This window comes from Micropterus salmoides, unplaced genomic scaffold (assembly GCF_014851395.1).
Source record: "Micropterus salmoides isolate LMB-PRFRI ecotype aquatic unplaced genomic scaffold, ASM1485139v1 Ms_hic_scaffold_2, whole genome shotgun sequence".
NCBI classification, from domain to species: domain Eukaryota; kingdom Metazoa; phylum Chordata; class Actinopteri; order Centrarchiformes; family Centrarchidae; genus Micropterus; species Micropterus salmoides.
The window spans coordinates 16623717-16648895 of NW_024041150.1; the positions used below are offsets into that span (position 1 = coordinate 16623717).

The window sequence follows — 25179 nt, forward strand, 5'->3', positions numbered from 1 at the left end:
AAATGCACTTTTTTGTTCCGGTTAGAAGTCGAGTAGCCAAGATGTTATAAATGCATGGATTACTCTTTCAAAATCTTTGTGCAGCAGGTAGGGCTTGACTTTAGCCAACAGTTTCAGCTGGAAAACAAAATGCTTTTACAACAAAACTAATGTTTTTCAAATTTGAAGCACTGTCAAAGATCACACCCAGATTCTTGGATAATGGACGACTATATGATCCTAAAGTACCAATAACATCTACACAAGTACTTAAATCCCCAGGATGACCAGACACAACAAGCTCAGCTTTACTTTGGTTAAGATCTCTCAGGCAGTTAAGCAAATAGATTTGTCTATCATCCACAAAGCAATGAAAGGAAGGAAGATTCCTTCATTATTAATCTCCATCACCTGACATACACATTCCTTGTCCTGCTCTGTTCTTTAGCTATGACTGATAGTCAGTGTTGGGCAGTAACGCTTTACTAAGTAATATTATTACTTTTCCCAGTAACTAGTGGTAAAAACTATTTCCAAAACAGTAATAATATGACAGTTACTAATCCAAGTAAGGCTGCGTTACCGCTTTGTCCGAACTGAACGCAACATCATTGATGTGAATGCGAGACTATGGGGCAGGTCAGCGGCAGATCAAGTCGAGAAGCCGAACCTAAGATTATTACTTTTTTAAGGAGTAATAAGTAAAAGTAAAGTTATTAAAATTCCAGAGTAACTTTCCCAACACAGCTGATAGCAGGGCAGAGATGTGTGAGTGAGAGCAGCTACCCTTTGAATTGAACCACTGTGTAACTGAGAAATCTCATGAATTTTGAGTCACTTGGCACCTGTTTGTAAATCTACCACCTCTAACAAAACGTCTATAAAGTCTGGCATCATCTTCACTCACTAGCTCCCACAGCTTTGATTGTTGTAGACTTCAGATTATGTAGCTGCTGAACTGGAAACAGTAAATAATCACTGGTGACAGGGACCAGAAGGGGTTTGAAAATACAGCATACTTCATCTACTTGAGAGAGCAATCCCTACTTCATCTGATTATGCTTCCTGTTCAGGGGACAGGACGTCAGGTTGAGTGGCTTGTTTTGTCATTGAATGACAGCATGGAAATGTTATTAGCCGCTTTGGATGCCTGGAAGTCGCACTGGTGATGATCACCACAAGTTGAGTGAGAAAATATAAGGTACAACACAAACACTCCAATGGTGCACAAAAAAGATATAAGTATTCCTTCCTGTAGCCGTAGCCTTGTTTTCTTCACTTTTTCTTTTGAATGTTTTTAAGTAGTTTTATGTGTAGTAATAAAACAAACATATCTTATTGGCATTAATATTGCAACAAAACTGTTACAGGACATGTGGTCCGTTGTGAATGTGACTGTCCAGCCCTGGGTCGACATAAGTTTAGTTTAACTCTTTTTCAAGGAATATGTCTAAATCCAAACTTGTGTGTTGTGTCTTGGCCGTTGAGCTAACTGTTGGTAGAATTGTTGTGTGAACCAGTTAATATTACTGTAAGAATAATGAGCAACAAGTGGCCCACCTCAAGGGAACTCTGCCCTCTCGGGACACCTGATAGCCAGCTGGTTTTAATACAAGGTACTGGGCTGACCGTCTTTATTAAATTTGTAACTCCAGGTTCAAAAGTTTCCTATTCAGCCCATTTCTTCCTCTCTCACTTTAGATTCCAGAGAGTAGGGCACTGAACACATAACCTGGACCGAGCTCCTTAAAGAGCCAGTTTGCTGGTTATCTGTAATGAGGTGTGTTAATGTAGGCAGTGTGGATGTTAAAGTAAGTAAATACTAACTTACCAGTCCGGAAGAGGGGAAGAAAACGAAGGCAAATTGGAAAAGCCATTTAGTTTCCCTTGGGGCGTTCACCCAACATATTTTCCCAAAAGTTTCCCCTTTTCCTCCTCTTTTTGCTGCACTTTTATTCCTCCTATTGAGCTCTAGGGTCAACAACTTGTAATTGATTGGCAGGAAGGACCTCAGCCCTTTTCCAAACGTTCACTGGCTGCCAGAAGCCATCAGATTGATTGGTTCTTTGCATTATTTCTCCTTTTATGGATCTAGTCAAAAATTAACAATAAAAATAATAAAACATATCATGTAAATTTAACAAACTATGTGTAATCTTTTGTCATTTCCAATGCATAAAGACCAGATATATACTGTAGGTCTCAATTTCAAAACAAGAAACAATGAGCATCTCTTCACTTATACACGTTAAATGCATGACACAAATGAAAATCACATACGAAATACAGAAAAGACATCAAACCCGGGTTTTGAGTAAAAAAACCTTTGTTTTTCTTTGTAAAAGAGGTTGCTTTCATTTTCACAATGGCTGTGACGTATAGGTTAATAGTGCGTTCTTTCCTGATCAGAACAATTATATTCACATCATCTGGGGATGCATATACAGAACGGGACATCCTTACAAAAAACAAGTTTAAAAGTTAACTAAAAATGTATATTTACATAAAAAAATATATAAACTTCAGAAGAAAACTCCTGACATTCCCCTCTTTATCACACCTTCTTTCACACCTCCCCTCATGTGCACGAGATACACACATCTGTGGTCAGGGACCCCTTCTGTGTTTACCTTGTGGTTATTTAACTACTTTAAACAAATCCTTATCTTAAACATGTACAGCCTATAGAGTGAACAGTTTCATGTGAGACTGTAAAAGTGTTGCTCTGCTTCAGTAAATGCTAAAACACCATGTTAAAACAGCAAATCTGTCAGAGGTGTGAAATGCACATACAGACACCTACCTGATAGAGAAAGTGCTGTTTATCACCACAGTGCAAAGAGCGGAAACTGGCTGTTTGTGTCATAAATATTTATATTCATAACTACAATTACCAATCATTTTTAAAATATTTTTATTATTACTTTTTTTTATTTACACATGTAACACAGTGACATCACAGTGAAAATATCCAGTTTCCAAAGCATCTGTAGGAAAGTAGAACCTGATCACTTTGTCTACTTGACAGAGGAAAGCCAGCCAGCATTCACTGCTTCATTTTCATGCTTCATTTCAGACTTGATTCTTTAAGAGATTTGATTCCTCATAATTATCACCTGCTGTGCTCAGACCACACTCTGCTGTCTCTTCCTGTTAAACAAATGGTGCTCGCCTCTCTCACTGCCCCACTGCTGCAGACATCCATCTATCTATTGTCTATATGGACAGTCACCAGTTCAGATAAAATTAGCAGACAGAGGCTGAGAGAGTCATGAGAGTAAAAAAACACAATCACATGTTTAGTAATTTTAGTAATTGTAATCTTTTCCAATAAGACAATCATCACTCCTTCCATCCGTCCATGAAAGAACAGCAGTGGATGAATATGAGTCTATCTGCTGGCACCATAAACAACATGAGTTTGCACTTCTCTCTCTGATGCAGGCCTCCTGTTTCTTATTGTTGTTGAATACAAACTCAGTGCTTTCAGGTCATCAGAGTCCAGATTCTGTAAAGAGGACACACAGTTCCACACGTCAAATAGCGAGATCACAAATTGTCATGATTCAACATATTAAAAATATATATAGTAAATGATAAAACGTGATTCACCTTAAGCTGTTGTGGAATCTGTTCTTCATTGAAGCTAATAAAAGAGAAATATATCTAATCAGTTAACTGGCCTTTTCAATTAAAAACTGCTAAAAGCCTAAACAGCATATTCATTATCCTGAAATACATTTATGCAGAACATAAATAAATACAGTCATCAATAAATAAGATATATAGTTAGTTCAGAAGTACCTGTCTGAAGTTTCTTGACTTTAACAACCAGACCAATGATGACTGTTACAAAGAAAACAGTCAAACCGCCCAGGATCACACTCATCGGATTGGTTATTCCATCTCCCTCTTCTACAACAAAGATCATTAAATTAGACTAAACGTTAGAAAACGGAATCCAGCTGATCTGTTTTCCTGAAAATAATTGACAACTAGCACAAGGAAAGAAATCTTTAGGAGAATCTTACTTTCACACTTGCTGTCCACGTCATCATGCGACTCATCGCTGCCTTTTAATGACAAGAAGATAAATTCAGTCTTGATTTGGCAGATTTATATATAAATTATTGAAGCCACTTTGTTGCACACAGGATGTTGTTTTAAGACAATTATCAAAATCTTTTTTGCAATATAAGCAGAAAAACACACAGCTGAATAATGGGAACCCAAAGACAGAAATACTTTACAATACTCTTACCTTTAATGTCTAAATGTATTAAACTGAAACTTGGACGTCCGTCTACATAAAATCCACAGAAATACAGTCCAGAGTCAGATAAATCAACTTGTTTGATTTTGAGAAAGAGAGCAGAGATGTTGGAGCTCATTTCAAATCTTCCATCATGATATCCATCACAGAATGTAGCTGGGCTTTTAGATGTGATCATAACAGAGACACAGCTGATGTTGGTTCTCTGGACAAGTCTGAACCAGAATGTTACAGCTTCATTTTTGGAAATGTTGGAGCACAGCAGTGTGACGTCTTCACCAGACTCGACCGCCACAGTCTGAGACTCAGAAACTGAGACAGAGATCCAGCCTGAAACAAACAGCAGATGACAAGAAGACTTACCTGTTGTAAAGTAACATGACAGTAAACAATATAACAATATAATAAAACTCATCAGGTGAGTAATAAGTAAATATGTTTGAAGTTGGGAGTAATTCAGTGCCAATACTTACTGAGGCTGCAGAGAATGAAAGCTGTCATCAAGGTAAAGTTCATCATTGTGCGTATGACTGAAGCTCTGCAATGTCCGTAAATGAAGTGTTCCCCATGAAGTGTGCTCTCAATGCAAAGAGGCGGGCTGTTTTGTTGCTTATCATGTTGCTCAAACTGACCACATAAATGCTTTCAGGAGGGTTGATGCAAACATTTAGCCTCACAGAGCACAAGATATATTTCAGAAAATGTTCATTCATAATAATCTTCACCCCAAAGTACATGCAATACAATGAACAAAGACATTTTCAGAATGCAAAGGTTTTACATAACATCAGAAAGCTGAGAGGTGAGAAGAGAGAAAAAAAAAGAAAGCTGAGAGGTGTGATGTGTAGAGTCACAGTAAGACGCTCAATTTAAGGTAATAGTAAACATGTTAATGCCTGACGGTATTTAGATGGGAATGTGTGCTGAAAGTGAGCCAGGATTAAATATTGGACACATTATAGTCCACCTGTGGCCTTGAACCTAGCTGCCACACATTGTGCTATGATTTAACAGGAACCTGTAGCGTCCTATTGTCAGGCTTTATTAGTGGATGCTGCTCTCTGTGAATTCTGTCTGGAGGCTGATATCAGGGGACTGTGGTGACCTGAATGTTCCTGGACACATTTGTGGATGACTATATATATTACAGGGATCATGTTTGAAAGTAGTCTGCTTCTGTGGGTTCCATGATGACCATGGATGTATATAAGACAAACCCTGTGAGACATCTGCTGTTACACCCCCTACAGGCAAGACTGAGACAAATAGTTTAATCTGGTGACTTTGCCAAAAATGTTATTGTGGTTATTATTGTTGTTCTGTGGACTGACTAAATCATGCTTGTGGCCCATTCATGGTAATCTCTAAACAATACAGATGCTTTATGCAAAGTAAATGATTAAACTCGGAAATGCACTCAAAAGTTTTTTGTGTAGAATTAGTGTATAAATTCAATGTAAGTGACTACAATCACCCTAAAACAAGTTTTTTTTGTGTTTTTGTTACCTTAGAATGAGCTCTACAGAGGGGAATGGGGGAGAGGCATCCTCTTCCACATGTTTCTACAGTAGCCCAGAAAGGACAAACCAAGCACTGGCTCCAGAGAGGGCCTTTTGGGTTTGTCATGTGTTTCATGACCACCATAAGTTCTCCTGTACACGTGGAAGGGAAGGGTGATGGGAGGAGTATTCAGCTGGCTGCAATCTGCAACCTCATCTCTAGATGCCACTAAATCCTACACAGTGGCCCTTTGAGAAGACAAAACATTGAGTCCGTACATGTTCTACGTGTTGCTGTTATCTCTAATCTGTGAAAAGGGTGCAGGGTTTTTGGTTGGGGAACAGGAGGGTGGCTGATTCAAATCCAGCTCAGACAACTGCCAGGCTGCTGGACATGGCAGTCCCATAACTGTAGCATCTCTGCAGCAGTTGCATGTCTGTGGTCCTGTGTGTGTCCATGTGTTTATTTTGGGTCTGTGTGTGTAGAATTGTAAAATAACAATAAAATGTAAAAATGTATTTCCTGAAAAGGATTAGTAATATAATATTTCTTGTTCTTTCAGCTTAAAGCTGAATACAAACCTCAACATCTTTCAGTTTTGTATTCTTAATAATTCAGCTCTTCTGTAATACAGCAAACCTACTTACTGTTAATGAAATTATGAATATTAATTTTCAGAAATATTATGTTGTAAACACTCGTTTTGGGGCACCACCTAAAATTTGCTGTCCGCCCAAGGTTTTAAGACTCCTTGGGTGTAGCTTTAATAATTACACAATTATTTACGAGTGATCAGTTAGTTAATCATTTTGAGTCAGTTTAATCAATCAGTCAGTCTCATATCAAAGACGTGAATCCTCCGTCCAGTGACCTGGATTTAAACAGTACACACACACAGTACCTGTGATTAAGGTGAAATTTATTAACTAACTAAAGTGAACACAAAGTGAGGTTAAATATGTCAGACAAACCACAATAATCATTAAACAAACAGAATGCAATCAATGAGTGTAAGAGTTCAATGTGAGTCTAGTTGGTCTATTGTGGAAAAGGATTTGATTCTAAGGGAGCAAGATTACTAATGAACAAAGTTATATGATCATAATTAAGTGAAATTTGACGAGGAGTTTTAGGCTAAAATGACAAAGGATTAAAGATAAAGGTTAAAAGGGGACATCAATTGATTACAGAGTGCAGGGTTTGTTTTGTCTTAATGCTTGTTGAGTTTGTTGACGCCCTGTAATCAGACGGCCCCACGCCGTACGGCTCGGCTCTGCCAGGGATTATTCCAGGGGTCTGTCCTCTTCGGCTGGTGATGAAGAAACTCTTGCAGTGATAGGCAGTTAACCCTGGCTCAGTTCGTTGATGTCCTCTGTGTTACAGCTGGTGTAACTAACTCACGTGGCTGGCCTCCGACTCGTTGTCACTGGGAGGAGTGAGGTTAACGTTAATTCGACGGAAATAAAGACTTTAATAGAAAAGAAACTTGGTTGTCCCCAAATTCAAAGTTGCGTGACTTAAACTGTCTGATAACTTTAACAAGCAAAACAAAAGAAAGTAAATTCAATGAAGGTTGATGTGAATATAGCTAAGTACGCTGCTGGAAGACAACGAGAATTTTCCGGGTTAGGGTTGGTTTTATGGTCAAAACTGCCCAAACAGCACTTGGGAGTGGAGAAAACCTTTCACCCCCTCCTTTGGGGTACTTCAGCTGTGTGGTGAGGGTTGATATCTCTCATATCTAGTTGTGCAAGTGTGCGTTTCTACCTTTCCACCAAAAAGCAGATACCACTGCATCTTGTGAAGGTCAGTTAGTCTGTTTTTGTAAAGTGACGAGAGGAGCAGTGAAACAGTGTCAGAAGGGGTTAATATGTACTTTCAACTTTTGAAGAAGCATGGCCTTTGAGGTGTTTGGTTATGGTCTTCCTGTGGTAGAGACTTGTTATTGTTTTACTTGTTTATGTTTAATGTGTTAAGTTGCTGTCATTGAATGCAGCACTTTAAAGGAACGAGGCAGCAACAGGATGGAGCCTTTTTGGTATTGTGCTGCTTCCATTTTGCCTTTGAAGTTGTCATGGGCGCTCAGTTTGAAGAGTCTCTCTCTGTATCACCTTCTTGAAGACAGGAATCATCAACTGCAAGAGAAGCCTGAACACTAAATGAAGGCTCTTTTGCAGTCATTTCAGGACCTTAATAATATAAATTGAGTTTTGAGTCCAGTTAACTCTTCACAACTAAATCCCAATTGCTTGCTGGATCACCATGGAGACAAGTCTTACAGAAAGCACATGTGCCTGGGCAGCCATGTGAAGCACGTTAACTACTTCACATGTGGAACATCCATGTTATGACCCTAGGGTCGTATGTTTGGTTTGGGGTCTGTTCCTTCTCTCTCTTGCGTGTTCTGTCAGTGTGAAACACAGCTCCTTTAGTTTCTTAACCTGTGTTGATTATCGCCTGAGAGAGTAGTTTTGTGTTGGTTTACACTTTTGTCAAGACTGTAATAAATATAATATTGTTACTCTTCCTCCCCCTGGACTTACCATCCGGAGGAACGTAACAATCCTAAACAAAATATTTCCCATCTGATCACAAGTAGTTTTCAGTCTGCTGCCGAGTAAAACATCTCACATCACATCACAAAACAGAGTTTTTCAGATTCTTCATCTGTTGAGCTGTACTGTACATTTGTACGGATCTCAGTTTACAGAGGAAGACACTGTCGTCTCGCTGTGCAAGTATGAGGCTGCACAAGGCATTTTTTCTGCAAGCAGGATGCTGATGTATGAAGTTGAGAGTGAAATGAGTGTGATTAGTGTGATCTGTGAAGAAGGTGCCAGTTTGAAAAGAGATGGATTTACTGCTGATGGGAACTAACTGCACATCTACATATAACAACAAAACTATCATCACATTGGAAGAGAAATTAGAAAAGCTGTTGTACAGTTTTTTATGTGGTTTCTTTGCAGAGAGCTGAAGGCCAGTCCTCCTGTGGCTTTCGTTTTGGCTGATACACATAGTGTTTTGACCACAGTGGAAAATTACGCAGAGGGGGGGTGCACAAGTCATGTTGCTTACAAGTACAGCCAGGGCAGAAAGCTACGGTGTTGTATTGTTCATATACACATTCACTGTGTCAGCACACAATAGAGAGAAAAAATAATAAAGATCAGTATAGCCAAGCAAATCTAGATTAGTGAATGTTTTGTCCTAAACCTTAATACAAATGTAGAGGTTAAACATATTTAGTCACATGACTATCTCTGCTTCCTTATAGATTTTATTAAAGAAAGGCTTGACTTCAGATTTCTCATGATCTTCAGGTCAGTTGTGCTCACACAACACTGTGCTTTCTCTTCTTGTCAAACAAGTGATGTGTACATCATTCACTCCTCCCTGCTTGCAGACTCTCCCTATAACGTGACAGTCTCCTCCTCCATAACTCATTATGGAGGAGGACACTGTCACATGTCCTGTGTGTTTTTCATTTTTTCATTATGATCAAGGACAAACATTATAAGTACAACAGAGACTGAGAGCAAGAGAGAAAGAAGCATGTGAGAATCAAAACTAGAGAGGCTGGAAGTCAGTCAGAGCTGGGGGTGCTGATAAAACTCAGTCTATATAATGACATCATACTAATGCTGGATGACATTCATGGTTGGTGCTTTCATTTGAACATATCAGATCATTTTTATCTCATGGTTATTAATAACTATTTACAACAGTTTTAGAGCAACAGCAACAACACTGAACTAATACATGAGAACTGGGGCGGATGTGTCTCAGGAGGTAGAGTGGGTCACCCACTGATCACAAGGGCAAGACACTGAACCCCAAATTGGGTGATTGAACCGACGTGTAAAGCGCTTTGGATGAAATGACTTTTTACATGTAGCAATCTACCATTAACTGCAAGGAGAGAAAGAAGGAACGAGACGGCGCATCAGTGTTTTCACATGTGATAAAAAGCTCAGATGTGATTTGACTCACAGCACAAGGAATGTAACAACGGACTGGATGATAAACGGACACCTACTTCCAGCCAACGATGTGTCAGTCCCGTCTGACCGAAAGATATGGCTCCGTTCAAACAGCCGTAATTCACAAATTCCCACATCCATGACAGAAATTAAAATATTTAAGATAATAAATCTCTTATTACAAAATTTGAATTCCTCCTACCTGGTACCCTACAATTATAATACTGGAAATTGTTCTGGTGCAAAAATCTATGCAGTTGTTGTTGCATGCACCTGTTGACAAATAAAAAGGGACGACCCATTTTTCTGCAGACACATTTGTTTTTCTCCTGTCTTAGGGTAACTAATGAAAGTCCAATGCTACACACTGTCCAAAACAAAGTGGCCTAGAGGTTACTCCAAATCAACATAAACAGTGTACAACATGGCTTTGAAGAGGGGGAAAATGGGCCCTACGTGTTCCAGGTGTTGGACACTAGAGATGGAAAGGAAGAATTATGGAATCTGTTTATTGTTGCAGCTGTACATCTCTTCAGCTGGAACAACATGTGAATCTCTACCTTCACTTGAGATCACATGTTCATTTTTGTGCACCCCCACAACATGACCACAACATGACATCAGTCTGAGACAAAACATAGTGTGAATATTCAGCAGTTCTGGTCACACTGGATTGAACTGAAAGGCTAACAGTAACTTGATATTCAAAAGAAGATTGTGATTCTCATTTTTTGGAATTTTACACCTCTATAGCCTGCATTATTTTCTGTATCAGGAGACCCGGTGGTTCATTGTTGAAAGAGATTGGTATGCAATTTATAAAGGTAGCATTTCTCATAGTCTTTGACAACAGGAAGTTGTTTGATATTTGTGCTCAAGGCTGAAGTCTTTCAGGGGGATTTATTTATTCAGGGGGCTAGTTAATTATTTGCTTTACTATTTTCAACATTCTGTACAATTAAAGAGCCTGATATTATTTAGACAAATGTAAATAGTTCAGTTTTCACTGTTTCTTTTTATACTTTGCCACAAAGCTTTGACTTTAAAGACCTTGCAGCTTTAAAGTCAGTTGTGCTCAGACGTGTCAGATGTGTACCTCACCCCCTCCTCCCGCCACCTCTCAGACCATCTGAGTCTTCCTGTAAGTTTGACAGTTATTGGTGTCCTCTGTGGCTCCTCCTCATCAAATATATACCACCCACACAAAAAACACAAGACAACAGATCCAGGCAGGGGAAACTGCTAATAGTGATCACAGTTACGGTGATCAGCTGCTGATATGGATCAAAAAGCTTGGGACAGAATCATTCCTACACACATGCTGTTTAAATCATTTGCTTATAATAATCAAATAGTCTGCTTACAGTGTTCATTTTGGGGCTTTTCATACATGACAACATATGGAAAAAAGTCATAATATTGTATGAATATGTTTAACTCTGAGCAGCGCTGATAGCCTGCAGTTTATATTGAGGCCTATTACACATTTACAAATGCAGTGCCTATTTGCACTACTGACGTTACTATATTTGTAAACAGCACAATACTGTTTTAGGCTATAACCTAATTATATTTTAAACTACAGTAAGCTATATTTTATATACAGTACTTTACTATTGTACAGTGTATTTGAATTATACAGTACAGTAATTTGAAAAGCAGTACTGTATTTGGAACAGTCAAAATAAATTCAGTAAAAACTGAAGCTGACCGTTTCATTACTTTATATTCATTTAATAAATATACAAGTGTTGGTCAGATGGTAATCTGCATGAGAAATACAAAATAAGAAAATTACATAATAATCGTCTGTTTACAGTACTACATAATATGAGTTGATGAGTTGCAGTTCCAGTTGCTTCCTGAGTCTATCTGCTGGCAGCATAAATAACATGAGTTTCCACTTCTCTCTCTGATGCAGGCCTCCTGCTTCTGATTGTCTTTGGAAGGAACCTCAGCGCAGCAGAGTCCAGATTCTGAAAGAATATCAAGGATTTAGAGTCACATACTGTAACACACACACTGTAGCTGAGTTTGCCAAAAATATGTAAACTAGTGCAGTTGTGGGTTGTACCACAGAGGAATCATTTAAACTAAGACCATAACTCAAAGATCACCTTGTTGCCTTCTGGATGTGGTTCTTCATTCACAGCTAAACAACAGAAGACAAATGTCTGATTAGTTCATTATTAGTGTCCAAATGCTTTGCTTTGGATTTGTGCATCATGTTGACACCATTTGCAACAAAATAAATCTACTGTACCTGTCTGAAGTTTCCTGATTTTAACAGCCAGAATGACGACTATAGTGAGGAAAAAAGCCAGACCAGATAGGATCACACTCATTAGGTTTCTCATTCCATCAGGTTTTTCTAAAAGAAAAAATCATAGAATTAGATTCTGGTTTTTAATCTAGTAGTTTCAGAAATGGTCAAGACTGAAATGACTGACTCTATGGTAACTTGCACAATGAAACACATCTTAAGGGAGAAAAGAAGAACCTTACTTTCTTCAAAAGTCTTCAAATCCACTTCATCATCAGAGTCACCACTACCTTTTTTAGAGAAAGAGGGGGATAAACTCATCTGAGACATATTGGTTTCTTGTTGTCTTTATACAGTATTTATATTACTGTGACATTAGAGAGAATTATAAATGACATTCCATCAAACTCATTTTTGACAGCTATTTCCGGTCCCACCACCCCCACACCGGATGTCTGTATGTAACTGATAAGAGGGGGTGCATCCTGTCCCGCCCCAACCGGAAATATGTCTGTATGTAACTGATAAGAGGGGGTGCATCCTGTCCCACCCCAGCCGGAAATATGTCTGTATGTAACTGATAAGAGGGGGTGCATCCTGTCCCGCCCCAACCGGAAATATGTCTGTATGTAACTGATAAGAGGGTTGCGTACATCCTTCCATTGTGTGTTTTTCATTGATTTAAAGACTTTATTAAGTAATACAACTTGAATGAATTAACTAGGAGGTGTTTGTGACAATAAATTTATCATTAAAAAAGTATAGCAGTGAGTTATAAGTAAAAGGAGGAATCTCCGGGGCCAGCAAAGGATCAGTAGGAGGTTTCTTTGGAATCAAGTCAGTCTTTATTATTAAACAAGTGAAGAATAAATTGAAATAATGACAGCAAAGCAGTAAAATGGTATAACGGTGAGTAAAAAAGCAGCATTATAAATTACCTTCAACAGCATGCAGCAAAATAAGAGTGAGTTCCAAAATTAAACTTTGTAAAATCTTTGCTAAAGCTTTGTGTGACAAACTTACCATCATTAAAGAACTAAAGAATAAGATGAAATAATTACAGTAAAATAGTATAACAGTGAGTTAAAATTAAACAGCATTTTTTAATTACCTTCAAAATCTTTGCTAAAGCTTTGTGTGACAAACTTACCATCAGTAAACAAGTGAAGAATAAATTGAAATAATGACAGTAAAGCAGTAAAATGGTATAACGGTGAGTAAAAATTAAACAGCATTACAAATTACCTTCAACAGCATGCAGCAAAATAAGAGAGTGTTCCAAATTACTTTGCTATTGCTTTGTCTTACAAACTTGCCATCATTATCACTCCAAAGCTGTAGCCTAGTCTTAAACTTGTGAGTCTTAAAACTTTAATCCTTCTAGAGTCTGTGTCTCCTCTTCTCTGTCCTCTCTCATTCTGGTGTAGCATAGGCTGTGGGGTGAATTGAGGAATGTGCTCCACCCCCCGCACCTCCCTCTGTTTTCTCAACGAGTCGTGTTGGGGAGTCCTGGAACACCTCCCTCTGTTTTCTCAATGAGGCGTGTTGTGTGTTTAGCTGCCATCCTCAGGTAATCTTGTAGACCAGTTATTAACTTTGGTTATCTATAACCCAGACTCCGGATGTTAAAAAAACGGTCTGGTTTTAGCAGACAGAGTTCGTGAGTTCGTTTTCGAAACAGGAAGCTATTTTTATCAGCCGGAGACAAGAGTTTAAATAATAATCTGGTTGTACCAGAAGTAAGGGCCCCAACCCCACATGCAGAGCAGCACTCGTGTGTTTGGTTTTTTTTTTTTTTCTTACTTCTATAAGTACCCTACCAGAAATCCTGAGGTCTTCACACTAGTGACCTGAAACCAGAGCGATGACCCTTCAAAGAGAACACGGTACGCATTCAGTCTTTCCTCCGTAACTTAAGAAATAGCAAAAATCGACACTTTGTATTTTCATTCCTGCGTGTTTTCAATTAACAGTTTTTGACTTGATCGACAATGGGCTTCATTCAACCGAATATCAACTTGAAGGTAAGAGGGCCTTCTATGTACTAGAGTGAAATAGAAATGTTCTAAATTTTAAAGTGTACTATCCTGATGTGTATTTTGTATATTGTTTTTACAGATTTGTACTCAGGCGAGGAAATAGGTTCTACAAGGGAGAATGGCATTCCATCAGCGCAGGTTGTAGATCTCACAGGAGAAGTCGGTAAGTAAGGTTACCTTAACTTTTAATCAGTGTGTAGGTTTTATTTATTTATTTACAAACTTTTACGCAGATGTGGTAACAGTACTCTTTTCTTTCATTACACCCGCAGATGGTGCGAGCGATTGTGAACGGTACTTTATGCAGGGTCTCTCCCCTACCTTTTACGAGGAGAACGGTCCGGTTCCGGAATCGGATCAGCCCTCGGCTTCGGTACCGCAAGCGTACATAACACCGGGGTCCCCGGAACACGATGAGCCGGAATCACCCGTCGATGATGTAGAGCGCTCCAGTCAGGCCGCAGATGGGAGGTCACGTAACGGATCACCGGTAGAAGCGCGGGGACTGACAGCGGAGGAAATCATTCATCCGGACCCAGCAGAACCGTGTACGCCGCTGAATCAGACTGAGCCTATACCGAACAACGGACCTCGGAAAAGGGAACACCGTAGAAGGCTCATTTCAACCAGCAGTAGCAGTAGTAGGAGCAGCAGTAAGTAAATTGTTATAACGCTCTAAAACCATTAACCTAGAAATATGCAGTCATAAAAAAAGTATAGCCTATATACACAGTTTCCCATGATACCATGTTGCTGATTATTAGGCTATACAATTAATGAGTTAAAAGTATTCCACACTATTTTCTCAAATACAACAGCATGTCAAATGTTCTATGCAGAAAGTAGTCTTATGAGTTAACCTGACTCTAAAAGCTATTTTGCTTCTTTTTCATAAAGTAGGCTATTACTGTGGTGTTTGTTCGTTTGTTTTGCACTTCTACAGTGTTTTGGTACTGATGTCTGACATTCAGGGTATTTAGTTTAAAAAACTAGTTTGCTTGTTTGCTATAAAGTATTAATGTAGTGATTTGTAGGGGTGATGCCTGACTTTCTGTATTAAAATACACAAAAGAGGTTAAAGTGTCTTTGTTTTTGTGTCCCTCCAGCAAACAGACCCCGACGATCCGTGAGAGGCTGTCAGAATTGCTGTCGGACTGCCCATGAACAACTAGTTCTAATGAGTAATGCTTTCCGACTAATGGGTGAAATGCTGGCTGTCTACAGTGATCATAATTAGTAAGGTGATTTATCTGAATTTGTTTTAAATGATTTTTTTTGTTTGTTTCATTGGGTAATTGTTTTTATTGTTGATTTTCACTTGCAATAGTTAGATAAACGTGTTTATCGTGTTTTTATAGTGTCTGTTTTAAGGTTTAAGTGTGTTTTGATTTTATGATAATGGATGAAAACAAACCGTTAGGGCTTAGGCAGAGTTTATCAGACGAGGTAGATCAACATTATCAGAATGAGTCAAACTTTCAAAATGGTATAACTGAAAATAGTGTAATTGAAAACGAGACCTCCTCCAGTCAGTTCTTAGATCCGTTACACGCTATAAATCAAGCTCTCGTTGATCTGGAACGCTTAGAAAATGAAATACCAACTGCTTTATTAGATGAAATCAACCAAATGAATGAACCCTTTCACCAAAACAACATCCCCTCTTTACCCGAACCCGAGCATATTCCTGTCTTAAACTCATCTGTGTCTCCAGACCTCTTGATTCAAATACAAAATGCTCTCTCCGAGCTTGAAAATAATGCAATCCCTGCCTTAAACCCCTCTACATCCTCGACCTATCAGACCCCCATTAACTCCCCCCTCATGGAGCAGGTAGCCAACACTCCTCCCTTGCAACAGCAAGGGGGCAGCGTGTCTCAAAATAATGACCCTGTGGCACCTCAAGCAAGAGTCATATCACGACATAGATTCTGTAATTATGAAATACGTCAGGTGTTGCGCTTTCCTTCTCCAACCAATGCAGAGGGTGTAGTGGATTATGCTCAGTTTTACAATGGTACACTGGAGCAGGTAGATGCGATTTTACAACAAGCCTTGTCACACAGGAGACCCCAAGATGTGGTGCAGTTGGAGCTAAGAGGTGAAAATCTCCGTAATAATGTATCAGTTATCTTACAGGATGGTGATGTTGACAATTTAGCGGGTTTTGAAAGACTTTTGCTTCGCATAGTACAATCCAATTGGACCATTATGACAGATGGTGATCTAGAACTGGTTCTCCAAGTGATCACCTGCCCTACAGGCGCGGGTAAAAGAGCAATGGTGGATAAAATGTTACAATGCGAAATCTTAAAAAAAAAACAACGCTTTCTGTACATTGTAGAAAACGAGGGGAATCAGTTGTGTTTCGCCGTCTGTCTGGCTCATCTTCTACATCCCCTCCTCAACGATAGACAGGCTCTTGAATGCGGCAGAGAGATTCAAAACAAAGTGGGAATGGATGACAGACACCTGTAGCCTTAAGCGACATCACGCGATTTGAACGTGCTTTGGACTGCAAAATTGTAGTGTTTTATAGAGGAGACGACGATAGGTCCCTCTGTAAATTCATGACCAAAAGCCCAAGACAGAGTAAAACCCTATTTTTGTTTCTCTTTCAGAACCACTACTATGGTATAAAAAATCTAAAGGCCTTTCTGGGTTCCCCATATCTGTGTGAGTACTGTTACACAGGGTACAACTGTGTGCTGAGTCACCGATGCCCTGCTCATTGTTCCGTTTGCTTTGACCCTACCTGTAATCAGAAGGGGTTCCAGCCTATTGTGTGTAAAGAGTGTAACAGGACATGTCGTTCAGAATTCTGTCTGACAAAGCACAAAGAGCCTACAGAGAGGCCCAGAGCCAAAAAATTAGCCAGCACGTGCTCGTTGTACAAAAAATGTAACAAATGTGCACAGCTTTACTACTCAGCGATGAGTGGTGAAGGTAAACCACACACATGTCCTGCGGTGAAGTGTAAAATCTGTGGTGAGAATTTGACCTCTGACGTTACAGATAAGAGGAGATGCACCAATGCTACATCCAGACACTACCACCTGAAACAAAACACACAGAAAAATTGGTGTTTTATGATTTTGAAACATACGTCAATGAAAATGGCGTTCACATACCCTTTTTGGTGTGTACAAAAACGTTAGATGGCAAAACATGGAGCTCTCAAGGCAGAAATTGTGCCAACGAGTTTCTCATGCATTTCAGACGCCCTCTGTACAAAAATGCTGTGTTTATTGCTCACAATGCTCGAGGTTTTGACTCCTACCTACTCCTCAACGCCATGCTTGAACAAGCATTAAAACCCTCTTTGATTTTGCAAGGTTCAAAAGTCATCTGTATGACAGATCCTGATTTTAATCAAAAATACATTGACTCACTGTCCTTTCTTTCCATGCGTTTAGCCGATATGCCAAAAGCTCTCGGTTTTGATGACAGAATTAAAGGCTATTTTCCCCATAATTTTAGCTCACCTGCCCATTTGACCTACACAGGTCCCTACCCGGAGCCAAAAATGTACGGTACAGAACGCATGACTACGGTACAGCTGAAAGACTTTAACACCTGGTACGAGACGGCGCGCCGCGGTACATTTGATTTCATGAGAGAGGCCCGCCTCTATTGTGAAAACGATGTTGAGATTCTCGCAGAGGGATGCAAGCTGTTCAGAAAACAGTATATTGATGAAACAGCGGTTGACCCTTTTAGCCGTGCGACTATAGCATCTGCATGCATGAAAGTGTTTGTGACCAACTTCCTTCCTCCTAAAAGTTTGGCCATCCCCGATCCCATAACTACACACGCCAGTTCAAAACGTATTCGAACGCAGGCATTCAGTGGTTGCATGGGTGGCTAGCACCGAAAACATCTTCATTCAACATGCTTTAAATGAGGGGGAAAAACAACTAGGAAAATACTTTGTAGATGGTTTTGCAGAGATCCAAGGTGTGAAATATGTATGGGAGTTTCTGGGATGTTTTTTCCATGGCTGTCCGAGTTGTTTCAAAGCTCATGAGACCAATCCTTTGACCGGCCACCCTTTTGAGGAGATGCATGCGAGGAGCGAGGAGAAATTACGTGAGTTACAGGCCATCCACAATGCTAAAGTGATTGTCATGAGAGAGCACACATGGACCGAGATGAAAAAATCACATCAGGGGTTAAAAGATTTTCTCAAACAGTATAAAGCTCCTCAACCTCTCTCACCCCGCGAAGCTTTGTATGGGGGTCGAACCTGTGCAGTAAAGTTGAGACACACTGCGGGTGCTAATGAAACGGTAGACTACTTTGATGTGACATCGCTGTATCCCTATGTCAACTGTAACTTTCCCTATCCTTTGGGGCACCCAAAAATAATCTACAAAGATTTCAAAGAACCCCAAAGCTACTTTGGAATAATCAGAGCCAAAATCTGTCCACCACAGGGTTTATTTTTTCCTGTTTTGCCATATAGAACTGCAGCTGGTAAACTTGTCTTCACACTCTGCCGAACGTGCGCTGAACTTAATTTTCAGGAGGGTCCATGTCAACACAGTGATGAGGACAGAGCGATGACAGGGGTCTGGGTCACTCCTGAATTTAACAAGGCCTTGGAGATGGGGTATCGGGTAGCTGAGATCACAGAGGTATGGCAATTTGATAGACAGAGCGACTCGATTTTTGTTCAGTACATGCACACTTTTCTGAAGGGTAAACAGGAAGCTTCAGGTTACCCCCCTGAAGCCAAAGATCAGGCAGCCCGAGAAAAGTACATCAAAGACTATCAGACCAATCAGGGTGTTTTGCTGGATGCGTCTAAAATTCATCCGAATCCTGCAAAAAGACAAGTCTCCAAATTATGTCTCAACACATTCTGGGGGAAATTTGCACAACGCTCGAATCAGACACAGACTAAACTAATCACTGACCCTGAAGAGTTTTTTAACTTTATGTTTTCTGGAAAATATAAAGTTAAATACTTTTCCTTTGTCAACGACAAAACAGCATTGTTGCAGTGGAGTTATGGTGAGCAATGTATTGCCCCTCCAAACAAGGTAGACAACGTCTTTATAGCTGCTTTCACCACAGCTTATGGGCGTCTAAAGTTGTACAGTTATTTGGAGCAGCTGCAGGAGAGGGTCTTGTATTATGATACAGACAGTATTATCTATGTCACAAAAGAGGGGGAGAGACGGCTTGACCTGGGTAATTACATGGGAGATTTGACTGATGAGTTAGATGGTGATAGCATAAAAGAATTCGCGGCCGCGGGTCCTAAAAGTTATGCGTACCAGACTCGTAACAACAAAGTAGTACTTCGTGTAAAGGGTATCACTCAAACGCATGATTGTTGTGAACAAGTTAACTTTAACAGTGTCAAACAGTTGGTGGAGAATTATGTGCTAAACTCTGATGATGGGGGTGTAATTGAAACACCTCAGCACAATATTGTACGAGATAAAAGGGGGTTTTTCCTTAGAAACTCATCATTCCAGAAAAAGTTTAGAGTGGTGTATGACAAGAGACGGTTACTGAGCCAAGGTCAAACCCTGCCTTTTGGCTATTGAAGAAAAAAAATGTTTTCATCCAATGAAATTGAGTTTGACCCTAGACTAAGAACACCTTTCTCCTGTCAAATTGTGGGGCCAAGCGGGTCCGGTAAAACTTATTTTGTAAAGTCTGTGTTGGAATCCTGTAATCATGTCATCGACAACATGCCTAGTAATATTGTTTGGATTTTTACTTCTTATCAACCGATGTACACTGAACTGCAGCAGAAGAATAAAAAGATCAAATTTGTTGAAGGATTGCCTGATTCTTTTGACGATGAAATTCTATTCCCACCTGATCAAGATCATCTTATAATTTTGGATGATGTCATTTTCCAGGCCTCTGATCACCCTGAAGTTGTGAAAATTTTCACACAGTACAGGCACCACAAAAAAATGAGTGTCATCATGTTGACTCAAAATGTATTTCACCGTGGAAAGCACAGTAGGACAATTAGTTTAAATAGTAACTATTTGGTTTTGTTTAAAAACCCTCGAGATAGATTACAGATGAGTATATTAGCTCAACAAATATTTCCTGGACGAAAAGCCTTTTTCTTAGAAAGTTTTGAAGATGCTACCAAAGATCCTCACGGGTATTTAATCTTGGACCTCACACCTAGTTGCCCAGAAACTTACAGACTAAGATCAGGAGTACTACCCCACCAGTGGCCCGTTGTCTATCTTCCCAAATCAAAGTCCTGATCCAACATGTCAGCACGTTTAAAAAGGAATGCGCCTTTACTGAGGGCTTTATGTCACGCCACGCCTCAAAAGCGTAAAGATATTCTCAACAATTGCTCATCGGACTTTCTTCAGTCTTTGTGTGAACTCTCTTTGAATCTTTTAAAAGGAAACATTCCTATGACCTCAGCTCAATATAACAAACTCAAAAAACAAAAGAAAATTATAAGGTTGCTGGCTAATAAAAAAACAAGTCTTAAAACCAAACATAAGGCTCTGACAAAACAGTCTGGAGGCTTTCTGTTACCTCTTCTTTCAACAATCCTTCCTGTCATTTTGGGAGGGCTAATTAATAGATAAATCATGAGTCAGAAAATGTTTTTGGTGACGCCTCAGCAACTAAACCGGCTGAATCATTCTGTACCATCTGCATCCAACGCTGAAATAATGAGACATACGGTAGAAAATGATTTGGATGAAAAAATGAGGGCAATACTAAACGAGGATGGTATGAACGCTTATGAAAAAATTAAGAAATACAATGCCCTGCTGCAAAGATACCTAGCTCTGGTCAAACAAGGAGAGAAGGAAGAACGCCACATTACTCTGACAGTAGCTAAAGATTCTGAGGCACTGAAGCAGCGCGTAGAAGGAGGAGAAGAAGAAGAAGAAGACAAGAAACTGGATGAAACAGCAAGGGAGGTTGTACAAAACTTGCCGGCTCGCTATCGTAACAATGCACAGTACATCATAAAGAAATTAACCAAGAGCCGAGGTGGGTGGACTCCCAGGGGAGAGTTTGTGTATAACGGAGATGTTGTGAAAGGTTCACACCTGCTTGACTTGTTTAAAAGTCTGACCGTCTCCCTTAAAAAATCCCAGCCTCCTAAGGGATGGACAGGTTTTTTGAATACTTTGTCAGAACTCAACATCCCTTTATCAATGATGAGCAACCCTCAAGCTCGAGAGCAATATAGGCAACTTCAAACGGTAGGACCCCGGGAAGATGAGGAGGAGGTGATGTCCCTGCCGATAAAGAGGGGAAGAAGGAAAAAGCAGACACCCCGTGCCCCTCGCAGGGATGGAGAGGATGATGAGACACAGCCCTTACTATTTAAGAAGGGAAGAAAACACAGACGAGCATCTTTAACCCCCCAGTGGGAAGAGGTGGACGCCTCGCCACCCTCAAGAAGAGAAAAAAGAAAGAAACTCACCCCCCTTGCTCCACGATGGCTTAATTTTAACCCATAATAAAAACAATTCAAGCTAAAGTTATTTGTCTCAAGATTCATCTTTATTTATAACTTATAACAGTCTTTGAACATTTGTAAAGAACAAACTGTGTGGTGAAAAGATGCGGCTCTTTGTTGCCTCATACAACGTTGATATTTTTTCACAAAATTGGATACCATAGAATCATTTCTTGTAAAATCATCATGATACAAAGACAGCACATTCTCAAAAGATAGACCGCAGGCTCGATGACACAAATAGAACACACAATGCTGACCACATGTGGTAGACAGTGTATGCTGAAACTGATGTGTATGATATGAAATGGTTTCACAGCGTTTTTTAAAAATTCCAAGATACTTTTGGGGTAATGTGAAAACTCTGGTGAGAATCCAAAAGAATCAAAAAAGCTAGCTTTCTGACCTTCCTCAAGAGTGAGCGCCAGCCAGTGCTCCCCAGGCTCGTGTGCAGGGTGGGTGTTAACTATCATGTAAGCTGGTAGTCTAAAGGACTGTCTCAGTAAAGGTAACTGATCCGAAGCCCACACGCCACAAAAGGAATCTCCAAGTAAATGTCGCAATATTCCTTCCAATTCATGGTTGTTCATATTGCTTTAGTAATAGTCCACCAACACTTGTCGTTTTGAATTTATTTCCAGAATAGATTCGTAACACGCGTAAACAATGAGAGTTGTGGTATGAGGTAAGGGCACTCGGAATCTCATTTCAAGTCTTAAACTCCCGTTGGAAATGGTTGACAAAGCGTCGCTGTCTTCACTGGCATTGAGGTTGAAAACAAACAAAGAGTAACCTTGCTGAAATTCTTCCCGGTTGATGCTCAGAGGTAAATCTTTTAGATGTCTCCCTGTGGCGGTAAACATATTATAAAATTCTCGGACAGACAACCCGTGGTTAAATTGAGGCTGGAAAGCTTTGGCTGGGACTTGTCTCCCGTCCTGACACAATGCCATGTATTCTACATCATTGTGTATAAAATTGAAAGGTGACAGGTCTCTCTTTCCTGTGAAGGCTTCGTGGTTTACCATGGCAATAACTAGATATTTAGGTAACGTTCCTAGGAAGAGATTTTCTTGGTTGCATATCCGTGAATTCGCGGGTATAGAATAGGTTTTGACATTCACACGGGATAAGGGGTAGAGGGCGTTGCCCCTCATTAAGGCCGATGCATGACCTAATCGCACTGCTGGGGATACAGTGACTTTCTTAACAAACAGAGAAGCCCCCAGTATTTTTAATCTGTAAGTACTGGCTGCCCCAGCCATGAGAGAAAAGGCATCGCTAGCCCTGGTTAGCTTAATTCTTAAATCCACAGAGTTCAGGAGAAGCCTCTCGCTGAAAAAAATGTCACTATGAAGAGGGCCCAACAGTGTACCTCCTTCGATTCTTCACTGAATTGAGCTCTCTGTACTAATCCTTTGTTTGGCCCATCATCTATCACCACTGAGTCCATAGACCCCGCTGTGTCTTTGTAAAATAATCCGGCGGTGAACTGGCTTTTTAGAGTATCTTCAGAATAGTTGAGCAGGGTTTCGATCATTGCTCTGTAGGGGTGTGTAGCGCTGGACTGTGAAATCAGTCTATCTCCCAAAATAACGTCGCATTGGCTGAAGATTGTATTTAGGGGATAATTGATGAGACCCACAGAGGCATCATCAGCCAGGTCTGATCCATCCGCATTCGTAATTTTCAAACGCAGGTGTAACAGGGTGTCGTTCAAATCCAAATATTTTTCCCCGTCACCGGGGATAAAGAATTCAACGGGACCTCCATCAGTAATGGCTGACAGAGGCATGACTTCTGTGTAAATCTTTTCATCGATAGAGAGCTGTGTCATAGGAGCTGAAAATAAATCCAATTCCCCCATAGTGCATTCGGCCGATTTGTGATGTAAAAGAGCCATCTTTTCTAAAATATATCAGAGGCCCTTCTGCTAGTGTGCTTCCTCTTGGTCTTACTTTTTTCAACTGATCTTTTTCTTTTTATATGCCCTGCTTTTACACGCCGCCCTGGCGGTCTCTTCCTTGCTCTTCGAGCCAACACCATCATGCTGCCTGATCCTTCTTGAACACCTTGGGCCGAGCGATCACCTAATTTACCAACGGCGTGGGTTATCACCTCTGAGGCTATGTTTTTAGCGGCTGATTTAAGATGAGGCTTAGCAATGGCAAAACCTCTTTTCATCAGCGGTGCAACAAAACGAAATAATTTTGAGAATATAGACCCTATGCCTCTCCCGTACATCACGGGAGCCCCGCTAAAACCAGGGAGAGCACCCCCTACTTGATTTTCATAATAGCTCACAAAACGGTGAGGATCGCGGGTATGATGTATCATTTTGTCACAGAAGATGCAAAGTTTTTTGAAGGTCTAAAATGGAGTTTCACAATAGTCTTTCCAAAAGTAAACTTCACCGGTGTATTTTGATCCGTTTTAATCTCTATGTGAATGTTTTCAATGTGATTCTTGATCACTGGAAGGTAGCAGGGGGGATTAAAATATTGTGTGATGACGTCCCCGTATGTTCCTTGTATATCGATCGTTCTCAAGAGCGGAGCGTATGTATCGCCAACCAGCTGATGTCGAACCAGATCACTGTAGACATATAGATGGGACATACCAGCTTTTATATCTGCTGGGTAGGGTGCCATCCTCTGATTGAACTGTAACCATTTCCCCGGTTCAAACCCCAACATGTAAGCAACAGGAGGATAAAAACGGAGGTGAAATTGCCCCCCTGCCTGAAATTCAAATCTCTTTTGAATGGTACTAAAGAGAAAATAAATATCGGAGCCAATTTTTCTAAGAAATGCATGCAGCTCGAGCCTGAGCTGCTCTATGTTGTGATAATATCCTCCCCTAAACCTCTGACGGTGGACCTCACTGTCTGACTCTCCTTCTGAGGGTTTATTCCTCCAATCAAAGTAGGCATCCCCATTAGATATGTTAAACCAGGTATGCGGATATGAAATCTCTGTCAAGGCCACTTGCCACCGTCCCTCTAAATTAAGATGCTGTGCTAAATCTACATGGTAGCTAGAGCTCGTATTATTTTTAAATACTTCGAGACTGGCGTTGGAAGGTAAAGTCACGTAAAACCCCTCTCCGGAGGCTTGATCCATGTTGTAATGACTACAAATCAAATGTATCTGTTTTTTATATATTTTTTAGGTCTCTTGCTTTGACCCAGCTGTTAAACTTCTCAGGCCAGTTTTTCCAGCGCACCAGCATTTCTTTTCTCCCCCTGATACTACGTTCCTCTAAGATTTCTGCAACCGGAAATGCTTTGTCCTTAGAAATCAAAACTTTCTGCAATTCCGCTTCATAGAATGTACCCTGTATAGGCTCTCCGTCATAATCATTCAGTTTATAAACGGGGGGTTGACGAGGAATGCATTCTGTCACTGTAAAAAGTTCATCTGTATAACTCTGTTGATATTTTTTATCAAACACTCCTCTCAGTTTTGATATTCTTACCAAATCCCCTACATTAAATTTCATCTTTAAATCATTTTTGCGCCTAATAGGAAATGTACCGTACAGGTTTTCAAACACTTGAGAGGTATTTTCTGACGTGACCTGCATAGGCGTCATTTTTATACTTTTATGATAGCTATTATTATAGCTTTCAAGCAATTTCTGTAAGACATCCAAGTATCTACGGGTGT

General features: G+C 40.1%; 1 protein-coding gene across 1 annotated transcript; it reads left to right on the forward strand.

Moving 5' to 3' along the window:
- Nucleotides 1–13790: 13790 nt before the first annotated feature.
- Nucleotides 13791–17022, forward strand: LOC119912478. Its single transcript, XM_038731688.1, has 6 exons — nucleotides 13791–13884; nucleotides 13972–14022; nucleotides 14117–14200; nucleotides 14310–14690; nucleotides 15144–15278; nucleotides 16659–17022. Exons 1-5 carry the CDS (start codon nucleotides 13863–13865, stop codon nucleotides 15272–15274), a joined length of 669 nt encoding a protein of 222 aa, XP_038587616.1. The 5' UTR covers nucleotides 13791–13862; the 3' UTR covers nucleotides 15275–15278; nucleotides 16659–17022.
- Nucleotides 17023–25179: the final 8157 nt, after the last annotated feature.